At 55.8% G+C, this 13,913-nt stretch overlaps 1 protein-coding gene across 1 annotated transcript; it reads right to left on the bottom strand.

Moving 5' to 3' along the window:
• Window positions 1-494: 494 nt before the first annotated feature.
• TOM1 (E3 ubiquitin-protein ligase tom1) lies at window positions 495-13,135 on the bottom strand (the record flags this gene model as incomplete). Its single annotated transcript, XM_071058808.1, has 8 exons — window positions 495-589; window positions 652-996; window positions 1,060-4,791; window positions 4,939-5,088; window positions 5,144-5,203; window positions 5,253-5,807; window positions 5,861-13,031; window positions 13,088-13,135. The coding sequence occupies 8 exons, from the start codon at window positions 13,133-13,135 to the stop codon at window positions 495-497; spliced, it is 12,156 nt and encodes a 4,051-aa protein (XP_070914909.1).
• Window positions 13,136-13,913: the final 778 nt, after the last annotated feature.

Below are 13,913 nucleotides of genomic sequence, written 5' to 3'. Positions count from 1 at the left end.
TGGCAATACGAGCGGATGTGTACCATTGCTCACACGTCCAGCCTCACAAAATAGCACCTACAAAACAATGGAAACGTAGGAGACACCATAACCATTGCCATGCGCGTTTAGCACACAAAGGGCATCCGTAAGATGAAAATCTATCTATCTACTACCGAACTATCCCAGCTAGACCAAGCCGCAGCCAGCGGAGAGCGGCCTGCACTCCGCTCCCGACGGCGCCGCAGGGCCATTGATGCCAGAGACAGCTGGCAACGAGAGACATGCATGACATCAATGTACACTTTCAAGAAAAGCACTGCGACTTGCTATCGCCGCTCCGATGCATCCCACCTCCAACCCACTGCAAAAAATGCCATGTATCCCCATATACACCCTCAAGTAACACTGCTGCCCGGACAGGTTGGGCAATTTATGCCCTCCCTCCCTGTCGGTCCCTTGCACTCTCCATTTTCCTCCTTCTCCACCACATCATCACGAAGCGTCTGCCCCCTCTACGCGAAACCGAAGTAGTCGCTGCCGGCGGTGATAGCCTTGAGCAGCTGGCTACGGAGAGTGTCGTAGCTCTCATATTCCGGCAGATCGAGTTCTAATACCCAGAATTAGTATGCTGGTTGCCTTCGCCAGAAACTGAGCAGATAGGAGACTTACGGTTAAAGCAGGTATGGGAGCTGGGAAGCCGCTCCTTGTTGCCATAGTCGCGATGGATGTTGAATCGGCTGACTCCGTTCATGCCTTCCAGTTCCTTGAACCCGTTCAGAGGCACCTTGGAGGTGCCCGTCACGAATTGGAGGAGCTTGGCCCGCTCTTCCTTATCAAAAGAGCGCACCGCGCGCCAGAACCACTGGATCTGCTGCGACGCCGCCGTGTAGTTATGGTACTCGGTGTTGCTCTTCCAGTCGTCCACATCAATGTCGGGCAGGCCGGAAATGAGTAGTTCGAGCTCCTGCTCGTTGAAGATGGCAATCAGGTCCTCTGGGATGATGTCGTGGAAACCTAAACATATGAAAGTTAGCGACACCGCATGAACCGACGGCCCACTAACGAAGCCCAACTTACCCTTCAAGAAGTTCTCCATCTGCTCCTTGACTGACGTCAAAAGTTTGTGCTCGACGATCAGCCGGACGTATTCGTGCTTGTTCTCCTCCGTAACCGGAATGTTGCGGCCATTCTCGATGAGATCCACCACCTTTGTCACACCAAATTCATCGTCCTCGACCGAGAAGGTTTCGACAATGATGTCGGTGATGTCATTCTCAAGCATCCAGACAAGAGACTTGTAATAGTCTGGATCGAACGATTCCATGTCCTTGACCGACACAGGCTTGCCGAGGATGCGCTTGTACACGGCGCGACTGAAGTAGCAGTCGAGGAGTCGGCCCTCGTAGAGTGCCTTGCCGATGATGCGGCCGATGAACTTGAAGAACATCAAATGCTCGTCGTTGATACCGCTAAGCTTGTTGGGGTGGAAGGTGGTGCGGTCTGATGACACCGGGATGAACAGCGCGTAGTTGGGGTCAAACATCTGCCGCGCAAGCACTTGGAACCACTCGCGCGTCACACCCCCAGCATCCACGCCCTCCTCTCCATGGAAGCGAATGTTGAGCCGACCAAACTTCATCTCCGGCCCTGACTTGAAGTAGAGCGACTTGAATGAGTCGTGGAAGACGTGCTCACGTCTCACGGAAAGCTGCAGCGGCTGGTACTGCGGCCGGCTCTGTTGGTGGCCGGTCTTGGAGTGCACGCTGCGGTTGAAGTAGTTCCGTTTGTTGTCGAACTCGAGGACCTTAGGGTTCTTGACGAGGAGCGAGAATGTGCCCGACATGAGCTTCGGGTTTTGCCGGACAAGCTCGTTCAGGATACGCCGATGCTCTTCGGTGAAGGTGAAGAACAAGCCTGCAATGCGGTTCTCGGGTGGCGGGCTAGACAGGAGCATATCCTTCCCAGCTGCGCGTTGTGCACCAGGAGCGTCGCTCAACGCCGTGTTCTTGCAGACCACCATCAGGGACTCGATAAGCGGTAGCAGGATAGTTGCCACGTTGAGCATGCTCTCGCGCTGCCGAATCGCGCTGAGGCAGGCACTCAACTTGTCCCACATGGTAGCGAACGTTGGGTTCCAGTACAGCGAGCCCAGCAGGTCCTCTTTGGTCTCTTCCTTGCCCTCGCTGTCTCCTGTAGAGCCACCCGACTTCTTGCCCTTGTTATCGAACAGGTGGTCCAGCGCAGTCAGAACACGGAGCAACTTGTTCTGCTCCGATGCACCGGGTGAGAATTTGGCCAGAGCGATGCCTTGAATCTCAGTACCAGTTTCCGCTCTTAGAATGTGGGGGAGGAGGTCATCAAGATCCGACACGATGTTCTCGCTCAGAGCCCTGGCCTGCGAGACGAGCTCCTCACCAAAGATCTTTTTCGCACCAGGGATGTTCGACAGGTTCTTGATTGTCGAAATGGTGTTCTGGAACGTCTTCGAACTACACTCCCGTGCCACAAAGATGTTGATGACCAATTTCAGATTGTGGTCAGGGATCGTCGGTGGAGTCAGCTGCCGCACCTTCTTCTCCTCGGGCTTGGATTCCTTGGTTGTCGAGCTTTCCGCCTCAGGCTTTGCACTGTCCTGCGTCGTAGGATGCTCTTCGGCGGTGCTTGCCACCGTCTCAGATGTCTGCGGCGCAGGAGGCTGCTCTTCCGAGGCTTCGGCTGACTCGGGATTGGCAGTCTCAGTGTTCGGCTCGGCCTTCTCCTCCTTGGCTTTCTCCGCGGCCTTTTTAGCTTCCTCTTCCGCCTCCTTACGCCGACGCTCAAGAGCCTGCAGAGGGTATGTGACCTTATTGAGCAAGTCCGCTAGTAGCTGCATAACTGCCGAACTCTCCATGACGAGGCTCCTATCAAGGAGAGCCAAGAGCGAGTTGATGGCATACTTTTGGGCCTTGGTGTTGAGATCCTTTCCCTTGCCCTTGCGGCTCGAGCTTCGCTTGAGTGTCGAGGCCACGGCCTCATGCTCCGTCAAGAAGAGAGATGTGATGTGAGGATTCTTGGTTGCAAGCTCTTGCAGAAGGTCGAGGCACTGCTGAACGACTAGTAAAGGTGAAACATCCGAGTTACTTGTTGTCCGGTCGGCTGTGCTGATGTTTGTAAATGTCCGCTTAAGACTCTGCGGCGTTTTTGGGTCCTTGTCCTTTGGCTGCTTGGCCTTCAGGGACAGTTGGCTAAAGCTGCGCTCAACAGCATCCATGTCGGTGCTACCATCTTGAAGGATCTGGAGAAGGGTTGAGACGACTTCCAGCCGGTTCTGACGATTCTCGCACACGTGTGTAAAGACGTCGAACAGGCTGTTGCGAAGGCTGCCCTGCTGAGTCACAAACATTAGCCGGAGAAGAGTGGCGACGCCTGCCTTATCCAACATCTGCACGATCGTGCGACGCTGCGCCTTCGTATCAGCGACACCGCTAACCTCAGGTCGATGCGTAGCGTCTCGCGTACGAGATACTGCGGGTGGTGCGCGGTGCAGATTGTGGCGTTGAGCAAGCGCGCGGGCCTCTGCAGCTAGCTCAGGCGGTAAATGTTCCATGATATCTTCGCCTTGGTCCATCAGAACCTGTTCCCTAAGGGCCGGCGGGAACGTCAACAGAATGCTTGCCGGGTCCATGTCGCTCGGGCCCAGATCCTGCCCGGCTGCCGCAGCTTGTCTGCGTTGCTCATCGCGCTCCCGACGGCGGCGTTCTTGGCGTTCCTGCTGCACAATCTCCATCCGCAATTCGTCGGGTAGGGCCTCGAGAAACTCTTGGAAGACCTCGGTATTCTCTCCTTCATTGGTGGCTTGCTCGCGGGCTTGAGAGCGGCGAGTGCTGATAGTCTGCGCGATGACCTCTTCTCTAAACTCCTCAGGGAGGGCCTCGAGGTATTCGGGGTCGATGCCAAGCTCGGTGACATCCACAGTCTCGCCGCGAATGACGGTAACAACACGTTGTGCCGGAACGCTCGGCTGCTGTTGTTCATTTTCAGGCTCGCCGTGAGACTCGACCCCTTCCATGGCTTGGGATTCTTCGGCAGCCGGCTCAGCCGCGGCGCTCGCCTCCTCCGCCGCGCGTGCAGCTTCGGCCTCAGCCCGCTCCCGCTCCTGTCGCTCGCGCTCTTCGGCCTCCTTCTTCTCCCTGGCAGCTCTCTCCTCGGCTTCCTTGGCCTCTCTCTCCTTGCGCTCTTCCTCTTCACGTCGCTTGCGTTCCTCTTCTCGCACACGCTTCTCTTCATCCGCTCGAGCTTTGGCCTCTTTTTCCAGCTGAATGGCGGGCGGGGTGAGCATTCCAAGAATTGCGGGAGCCAGAAGCCTTGACTTGTCATTATGGTTGAATGTAAAGATCATCTTGGCTTCCTCTTGCCATCGCTCGGAAGTGCTTTCTGCAGTGAACGCGACGGCTTGATGAGGCTCCTGGTACGTCTCACGTCGAGGTTCCCAGCGCGTCTCGCGACCAGGTGCTGTCATACCCAGAGGGATGTTCACATGGCGGATCTCCCCCGCGGGACCCTCAGATCTCAGCTGGAGGCTAAGAGCAGGGCCGCCCCGCGCAGCTAATGGCAGGGTCTGCATTAGATCGTTGATGAAGGCGAGGGGTGCATCTATACCCGGACCCATCAGGGCATTAGAGAATCCGAGACGGATCAAATGCTGACTACTGGCGCGCGGAGAAGGATCTTGCCCAGGCCGGTTGTTGGAAAGCAGTAAAGGGTTGACACCGTCATCGGTAGCATTGGGGGGCGGCCGGGCGTGGCCACTACGCATGTAGCTTCGAAAGTCTGGCGGTATATTAGCAGCGCGTTCGACGGTATCCAGAATGAAGGCATCGTTAAGACGATCAAGGTTGCGACGAGAGGGTTCATCCAAGAACCGGTCTAGTATGCCCGAGATCCAGTCATGCCGTCTGGAGCCGTTGGGAGACCTACCAGGCCAGCCAGGTTCGCGGTGTCCTCCCATCATAAATGGAGCAGCCGGGAATGGGCTTCTAGTTCCTCCAGGGCGGAATCGGTTGCCGGGCTCGATCGCAATGTCCCAACCAAGGCCCGATGGCATGGCGGGAGGCTGGTGGTCATCATCTAGGTCACATTAGAGGCTGATAAACTGCTGATAGAGGGAGAAGAGTGAACTTACGAAGATGACCTTGGTCATAGTATACCTCGTCCTCGTCGCCTTCATCCTCTTCTTCCTCGTCTAATTTGTTTAGCGAGTATTCAACAAAAGGGAATAGACTCGAACTTACCGTCTTCCTCAGCGACGTCGTCAATGTAGTGCTCCTCGAAGTCGGGGATATCCTCCCCGTCAAGATCATCGCCGTCAACAACAGCCCGTAAAATATCGGGCATCCGGGCGGGCCGCATGCCACCGTCATTAATCCCGCGCACGATGTCTTCCACCTCCGCCTCATAGTCGAGCTCCTCCTGATCTTCTTCATCCTCGTCTGTCTCGCTCTCCCAGCCCGAGGCGCCGTCATCGTCAATGGCGTTACCTTCCTCGTCGACGATTTCAATTTGATCCTCAACCTCCTCCATATCGTCCGAGTCCATCTCATCCTCGTCTTCCTCCTCATCGCTGGGTTCGTCCTCGTCATCTTCATCCATGTCTTCGTCCTCATCGTCGTTCTCGCCCATGATAACTTCCACAACGCCCGGCTCACCCGGGAGCCCTTCGATCTCGCCCATCTCGTCTAGTTCCTCTTCGTCATCATCGCTGGGATTTTCTTCTTCGTCTTGAGACATCTCATCGCCGTAATCTAGCTCGTCGTCGTAGGGCTCGTCGTCGTACATGGCGTCGTCGTCTGCAAATGTTAGCAACAGTCGGACTATTTGAAGATCGAGCGAAGGCGCGTACCGTCTTCGGACTCATCAGTGTAATCTTCCTCGCGTGGCTCCAGCATCCCCAGGGTAGAGTTGCGGTACAAATCAGGGGTCTCCTCGCGGTCATCATCTAGATCCGAGAGAGACGAGGCTGATGCAAAGTCCTCCTCTGGTTGATCGGTTGTCGTCGCTGGAATGACATCAGACTGGCTCAACTGGCAGGCAGTTTTTGTCAGAGCCCGGAGAACGCGGAGGGTGTACTTGATGGTGCGTTTGACGTTAGGGAAGGTGAGATCGATGTCGGCAATGGATGCTGTCAAGGCGGCGAGATAGCCCTTCTCGTACATGAGCCGCTTCAGTTGCATCTGAGACCTGAGGATGGCTGGGTCAGTCCCCCGGCCATCTTTAGGCTGACCGTCCTTGTCGCCCCTCTCGCCAATCATCAGACTCATCAGTTCCGCCGTACACATCATCTTTGCGTAGCGTGCCTCGAACGGCTCACTTGAAAGAGATGCTTCCTTGTATGCACGGAGAACGGTATCGAGAACGAACCGGCGGACAAACAACAAGTCTGGGTCATCGTCATACTCAAACTGGTCGCGGCTGCGATCAATGGGCTTCTCCGGAGTCCGCGCCACCAGAGCCACGAGCACTGCCTGCGCGTGATGGGAGGTGGCTGCCTTCTTCTTGATCACCGTCGAATCCATGGGCAGGCCGGTGGGCACTAAGCAGAGAAGATCGTTGAGTAGATAGTTCAAGATGCTTGAACGAGGCTTGATGGGCGTGTTCGTCTGCATGGGCGCGCTCCGCTTGAAGTTAATGAACTCGACCTTGCAACGGTTGTAGTTTTGGAGCAGCTCCGCTAAGCAATTAAGTAAGAAGCAGCGATAGACGAAGATGGGGTGGTCATCCGCCTTGAAAGTTGGCTTGGATGACTTCTTATCTTTGTCCTTCTGCTCAGATACAGGCTGGTCCGCCGGTGGTGGGGTGGCTTCCCCATTGGCGCTAGACGTCGCATCTTCCGCTTTCAATTCTTTGGAAGCATGGCTCGACGGCTCCTTGTCGTCAACTTCCCGGTAGTTGAGTAGCTCGCAAAGTAAGAAGTGAACGACACCGTCGGGGTGTTCGAGAACCGGCCGCTTGAGTTCGAATGGAGTCTTTGGTGCGTCCGTCATCTCCTTATCCACAGCCTCCGTCGAGGGCTTCACATCCTCGATAGTTAGGTCTTCGGTCGCTTGCACGGCAGGTTCTACGGAGCCATCCTTTGGTGGGGTCACTTGTTCCGCGGCTTTCTCCTTGAGGGAAAGGTTGTGAGCGCGGGGCCCGCCGTCAATCGACGAAGAAGAGAAACGATTTAGCTTGACCAGCTCCGTGGTGACGTCGACGAAGAGCTTCGGCGCTCGAAGTGAGACATGGGAAAGATGCCGCAAGTAGTTGTAGACATCAAACGACCGCGTGTTTCTCTGAGACAACGTCAAGCACTGCTGGATTTCCGTTTGCATCATCTGGCGAATAATGTCTTCATCCTCTACGATGTGACGAAGGATGATCATGATGTTGTCAGAGATGTGGGATTGGTTCAGGCGGGTGGAACCTCCACTACACGACTGCTTCGCCATGACGAATAAGCGCTGCAGATTCCGCTTCTCACCAACCGTTTTGGCTATGGTGTGGTCCCTGGTCAAGATCACTAGAATCCGCAGAACGCAGACAGCGAGGGACTCTTCCTTGCCGACTCTCGGAAGGACATCCAAAATCGCAGCCAGAAGCTCTGTTCGATCTTCGCCCGACATGGCCGGCTCCTTTGTCACCCAGACTGGCTGCTCGACCGGATCATCGTCCTTGGTCGGTGCTTTCCACTGGACCTCTACCGGTTGTTCGTCATCCGACAATAGAATCTCAAAGATCAGGAGGATATATGGCATCCACGGAGGAAGCTCTTCGTTGGAACTGGCAGGAGAGACCTTCAGGAAGCCAAGGTAGTCACCGATGTTCTGCTTCAAGGTTGGCAGCGTAGATTTGAAGAAGGGCCGGTTTTGAAGAAGCAGGGAGAGCAGATGAGCATAAGCAGCGATTCCACGGCCGTTCGATTTCCTCTCATCCTCATCGTTCATGGCGAAAGACATGAGGGCATTTGCAAGGACCTCACCGACTTCAGTCCGCTTGTCCTCGTTATCAGACTTCAGGATCGTGCCATGGATCAGGTCGGACACTTCAAAAACAGAATCCGGATGTGCCCTGACAACGTCAAGACAACGATCGATGAGATCGTTCTGAAGTTCCGCACGCTCTTTGTCTAGGTCTTCTTTCGCTGTCGACGGGGCCGCTGGAGGTTCTCCGGGCGAACTTGACGAAGTGGCCCCTGGCGGCGCCAGCGCCGAAGATCCGCCGCCTGCTTCTTGGCTGGCAGAGTGTTGACTAGAGCTCATGTGACTTGCATCATTGGACTCGTCAGAGGAATTTTCCCCAAGATCCCCGAGCACGGCTTCGCCCATGGCATCTCGGATGAGGTTGTTGATTTCGGGCATTGAGTCCAAGGCCATAGGTCCTGCAGATGATCCCAGAGCGTCAGCGGCCGAAACAGTGGGAGATTGGTCCTGCGTTTGCTGCGGCTTCGGAGATGGCGGGCTCTGGTAGGCGTCCTCCTCGGGGATAGGATTGCGCTTGCCGGCCAATCCTTTCGAGTGAGCCCGGCAATATTCTGCAGCGTCATCAAGCTTGCCGTTGACGCGATATACGGCTTCGCGAGCTAATTCCTCGTCGTAATCCAGATGAGTCAGGTTGGTAACTTGATCTGAGTGCAAGGCCCAGTTGAACCGAACAGACTCGCGGTTTTTGAACACGGACGGCGGAGAAGTCTTGTCTGACTTGCGCCATGCATTCGACTCCTGATCAGCGGCTGAGATCGTCTTGAGGATATCAATGAGTCGGCTCAACACCGGTGTTGGGGCCTTTTCAGCGAGCTCCGACTCCCAAAGCCTACGGGCGGTCGGCAGGATGGCCAACCTCAGCTCCACAACAAGCTGGTGTCCGAAATCCCTGTTCCGATCCGCAGACCGTGTAACGAGGTTAGTTGGGGTGAGGGAGTCGGTGACATTCTTGCCGTTCACGATGAGGTGGTAGATATCGAGTATCTTCTTCATGCCAACAGTGGCCAGCCGCACCTTATGGGCTTCTTCGCCCTCAGTCGCGCCATTGCAGACCTCGTCCGAAAACTTCTGAAGCATGGCATTCAGCACTTCCATTCCACCACGTTCCTTGAACGCCACCAGAACAGGCAAGATTAGCTGGACGACCGCGCGCTCGGTTGAGCGAGTCGGATCAATCAGCATCTCGCGCAGCATGTGGAACATCATGATCCAGTAATGCAGATTTTTCGCCGTGAGCTTCTCTTGCGACATCTTTAGCTGCTCTAGAACGGTGTCCGCCAATGCCTCAGCGATGCTCATGTGGTGGGACCGAAGGAAAAGGTCGGTCCCCCGTCTAGGTAGCAAGGTCTTTCCAATCGTTTGGAAGAACGGAAGAGCACTCGGTGTTAACGAGTGCAAGAGACGGTGAATGACGTTATAGTTCTGAAACCGGATGGAGGACCGCTCTTCCAGGGTGGGCTTCTTAGCCTGCGCCGTAGATTCCGATGCTTTGTTTCGTGAGGAGGAAATGACCCCCTCATCATCGGGCGTGTCGCCATCGCCGGCAGTAAACCCAGGAGGAGTGGGAAGTTCGGTGCCATCGTGCAAAGGCTGCCTGCTCCCAGTCCAATGCTGTGGGACAAGCGCCGCGATTGCCATCTCTTCCGTAATAATGTCGCGCAGCAGGGGCCCGAGGCGCTTGATCAGGGCGGAGAAATAGTCGAAGACATTCACTGCTGGCATCGTAGCCACAGCATGTCTAGTGGAGTATGGGAAGCTCTGGTAAAGAGTCTTGATGAGGGCCTGCAGTTTGACCAAGGCCTTCACGGCTCGAGTTCCGCCAGCAACTTTGCGCACCACACTCTGGTCCCACTGCCCGTTGTCATTGATAAGCGAAAGGTCGGGCACAATAAAAGGGGCGAAGAACGGATGCACGCCTTCTCTGCCGACAAGGGGTTGCAAATCGTCGACCGCAGCATGAATTCGGTTGAGCAGCGAAGGGATCCCAAGCACCGGGCTAGCTTCGATAAGCTGTGCCAAAACCTGAGAGAGCACGCGCGATGCGGGCGTATTATCGAAATCCTCCGGGAGACTGGGGGCTTCGGACAGTTCGAGAAGCAACTCGATACCGCCGTCACGGATGAAAGTGGCCTTTAGACTGGAGTTGCTGAACAGCGTGTTAAGGAATGACGACGCTGCCCAGATATATGGCGATATTGCATTGAAGGGTCCTGCGGCCTTTTGATCCTCAACGTCCGAGTCCTTGTCGGTGGTCGGGGGTTGCGCAGTTACCGGACCCGCGTCCGCCATCTCCACATCAGCATCGTCCGCCGTTGCCTTGTCTTTGCCTTTTGACGATGTCACTGGGGCTTCCGCCCTCGCGATCAACGTGTCATCGGCGGTAACAGGCTTACCGTTCGGGTCGAGAATCTGCAGTTTCGCACCCCATCCTGCGTCGGCAGACTTAGTCTTCGCAATGTGCAGAACCCGCGCTACCATGTCAATCACGGCGTTAGAGATTGTGGGTCGCAGAGCGGGGTGGTGACGAGCAAGCTCATCAAAACTGCTTCCGACATTATTCGGCAAGTCGTGGTCGGTCGCCAACATAACTTGAACGTGATCCGGGCTTTCGAAGATCTCCAAGAAGCTATCCAGAGCATTGGAGGCAACGATCATCCCCATGCCGGCATTGTTCAACGAGATGGAATTCAACACCGAGGGAATGATGTTTATGGCATCAGCGGACGCAAGGATGCCGTGCGCGAGCCGCTCTCTAGGCGCCTCAAGCATTTCTTGGGTTGGAGGGTGCGGCCGCTCATCGCTCTCAAACGTGACGGAGTCCTCGGAATAATCCGGAGAGCCAACATCCTCTCCCTCATGAGTCTCCGGCTTTGGGGTTCCTGGCGGTTTGGGTTGGGTAACCGCTTTCCCGGTAAGAGTCTCAAGGAAGCTCTTGATCATGCCCGACTCTGAGATGGCGGCGAAGCTGGTTGGATCGTTGTTGATAAAATCGCCCAGGAGTGTCGCGGCATTCGTCCAGACCACAGACCCAAAGACACGCATCTCCTCGGTAATGACGCGAAGGCTGCCCAGCAAGGCAGAGTTGTCTACCAAGTTTCTCAGAAGGCGATCCGTGTTGGCTCCGAAGGTGAACGCGTTGCTCATAATGTGATGGATGAATTTGAGAAGCCACTTAAGCGTCTGTTGATGGTAGAAGGGGATCTCATAATCAACCAGTTGCGCATGGAATTCGGGTTTCGTCCCCTGCCCAGCGGCAGCCAGCTCCTTCGAGACCGCAACCGTGTCGACTATGAGGTTGGAGATGGCGTCCAGACCCGAAGCACTGCTGAAGACTGTAAAGGCGCCTTGGTAGTTGTAGACAATGGTGTCGAGAAAACCGAGCACCATGCTGTAGTTCCGCGTCGCAACCTTGGAGCGGAGATTGAGAATCTCGACCAAGACCTCAAGTAACCCAGCAGACGCCATCTCTTGGCCAATGCGGGAGGACATGGCCATATGGAGAGTCAATGCGAACAGAGCAGTCCGCCAGTGATCAGCATCCGTCACCTTCCCCTCATCGGACTCCACCGGGTCCTCCTTCATGCTTGCCACTGCCTTCCGAATGACGTACAAGAGGACGCCGTGATTGACGTTGGCGTTCAGAGCCGATAACACGTCAGCGTACTTGGTAGGAACGACGCTGATGGCCTCGAGCGCCGCGAGGGCTATGGCCTGCAGCCGGAGAGGCGTGTCAGGAGCTCCGTCCACCGATGGATGAATCAACTCGGCAAGCTGATACACGAGCTGATACCTCCGCGGCTCGTCGTTGTCCTGCTTCAGAACCTTCTCTGCAAATGTCGTTTCCGGATGGATGTATGCGAGGTTCGTGATGGCCAGTAGGCGAATGGCCAGTGCCAATTGTCGATCCTGGGGCGATCCTAGAAGCGCTTTGCATATCCTCAACCGATTGAGAAATTCGTAGCGGGAAGCTTTCGGCATGTCGGCCGGGCATAGCTTGAGAAGATCGTAGATAGAGGTTGACTGGACCGTAGCCTGGCGGATCTCGATAGACTTGGGACCCGAGACTACATTGTCATCACCACTTGCTCCTTGGTTACGGTTCGATGGGCTATCTTCCACGCCAGAGAACCTATTCGAGCGGGGAGTTTGAGAAACGCTTGTGGAGCTTCGCCGGAGAGGAGTAGGCGTCGTCGGCGCCGACGACGCGCCACGGTCTCCGGTCTGCGGTTCTTGAGTGGCAGTGTCTGTCTGGGGATAATACACGACTTTGATGTCCCCCCAGCCAGCCCAGCGGCCATCGTCAGTCGGCCCAGGTGCGATGAGCGAGGTCAGATCGTTGGCATACATCGATGCCACATTCTTATGACTGGCAGACGGCGCCTTGTCTTTGCCCTTGGTTGCCGAGGCCGGGGTCACGGGCGGGAGATCGGAAAAACGAGGCATCGGAGCAACCGGGGTCTTCACGAAGGGCTGGGAAAGGAATTGTACCCGGTCGAGATCAAAGTTGTAATGGTTTGCGAGCAAAGCGCTGCTCACTTGACGGCTAGGCTGAGTCACACGCTTGATCGAGGCTTGATAGCGCTGTGCCAACTCCAGGCCAACTTGAAGCGTTGCGAAGACAACGTTCTGAGATGTCGTGTTCAGCAGATCGTTTAGATGGTGACTGCTGGCGTATATGCTCCGGTTTCCGCAGTGCTGCAGGAGCACCCCAGTGAAGTCTAAGATGGACACGATAAGCTGGCAGTCTCCGTCTTCCTTGTAACCGAGCTGAACCAGACGCTCCTTGCTCCATGCTTCCTCATGGCCGTATTCGACGGGCGCCCCCTTATTCAGAAGGAGGTCGCATGTGAAGTCTCGCGTCTGGAAACCCTCTTGCAGCTTATAGGTGGCGCAAAAGGCCTCGAGGATGTTGTCGAAGCGGTTCAGCAGCGGGATCCAGTGATGGAGATCGCCACGCGGGAACGGCCATCTCGTCGGAAATTCATCGAGCTTCCGGGGAATGAGGGGCAGCGGCAGAGACGACGCAGTCTGGACGTAGTCCCTCAGCCAAGGCGACTAATCGAGCGGTTAGTGCGCACAATACGGGAGTCGCACGGACCGTGATGTCTTACCAAGGTTTCCCTGTGCCGGGCCTGCATGGTCTTGGTGATCTTGCCCATCTTGACGGAGCGGCTAAGCCGCCAGGGCTAAAGAAAGTAGACACTCCCCCTCCACAACCCGCACGTCCAAATAATGGACGGTAGCCTCGCTTGCAAGCCGCAGTCTTGCGGAGATTGCGGAAGTCGGCGATATTTCTAAAATCAATACTGCCCGATGCCGGGGGCAGGGTGGTGAGGCGGCAGCAGAAGTTTGAGGTGGGTTGGCGATGAAGCTGGTTTGCCGAATGAGCTCAACAACTGATGGGGAAGCTCGCCTGGGGTCCGATGACAGATCGAAGACGAGTGCAGGTCGTCTTTTAGATGCCTCGGAAAATCAGGCGGCGCAAAAAGCTGGATCTCAACGGGTCCGTCAACAAAACCCCAACTTTCCTCGTCGCGGTTGATATCGCAGCGAAAAGTTACGCGGCCGGGTTGTGGTGATGGTGAGGCAAGTTTGGGTTTCTGATGAGAGAAGCACCAGCCCTTTTTCGGCGGAATGGAGGGTTGGAAGGCAATGACGGCAGCTGCTGGTCAGGTACAAACAGCACCAAAAAAGTTCGGCCACGGCAAATGCCGCCACAGTTCGCAGCCGTCATAAAGTGGGGCAGGAGCTTCGATTAGCAATCTTATCGTTACTTACCCCACCGAAGGACTTCACCCCACTGAAGCCCGCACACTGTGTGCAATACCGAGCTTCGTGCACCTCGCAGTGTAGCCCCGAGTGAATGCAGCTTCCCAGTCTCTGAAGAAACATGTGTCTTCAGCATGTCAGATCAGGACAGATCCCCAAATCGAATGC

Source organism: Madurella fahalii (assembly GCF_045866475.1).
Source record: "Madurella fahalii IFM 68171 DNA, scaffold_2, whole genome shotgun sequence".
Taxonomy (NCBI): Eukaryota; Fungi; Ascomycota; class Sordariomycetes; order Sordariales; genus Madurella; species Madurella fahalii.
This window is presented reverse-complemented; position numbering and strand designations above follow the sequence as displayed.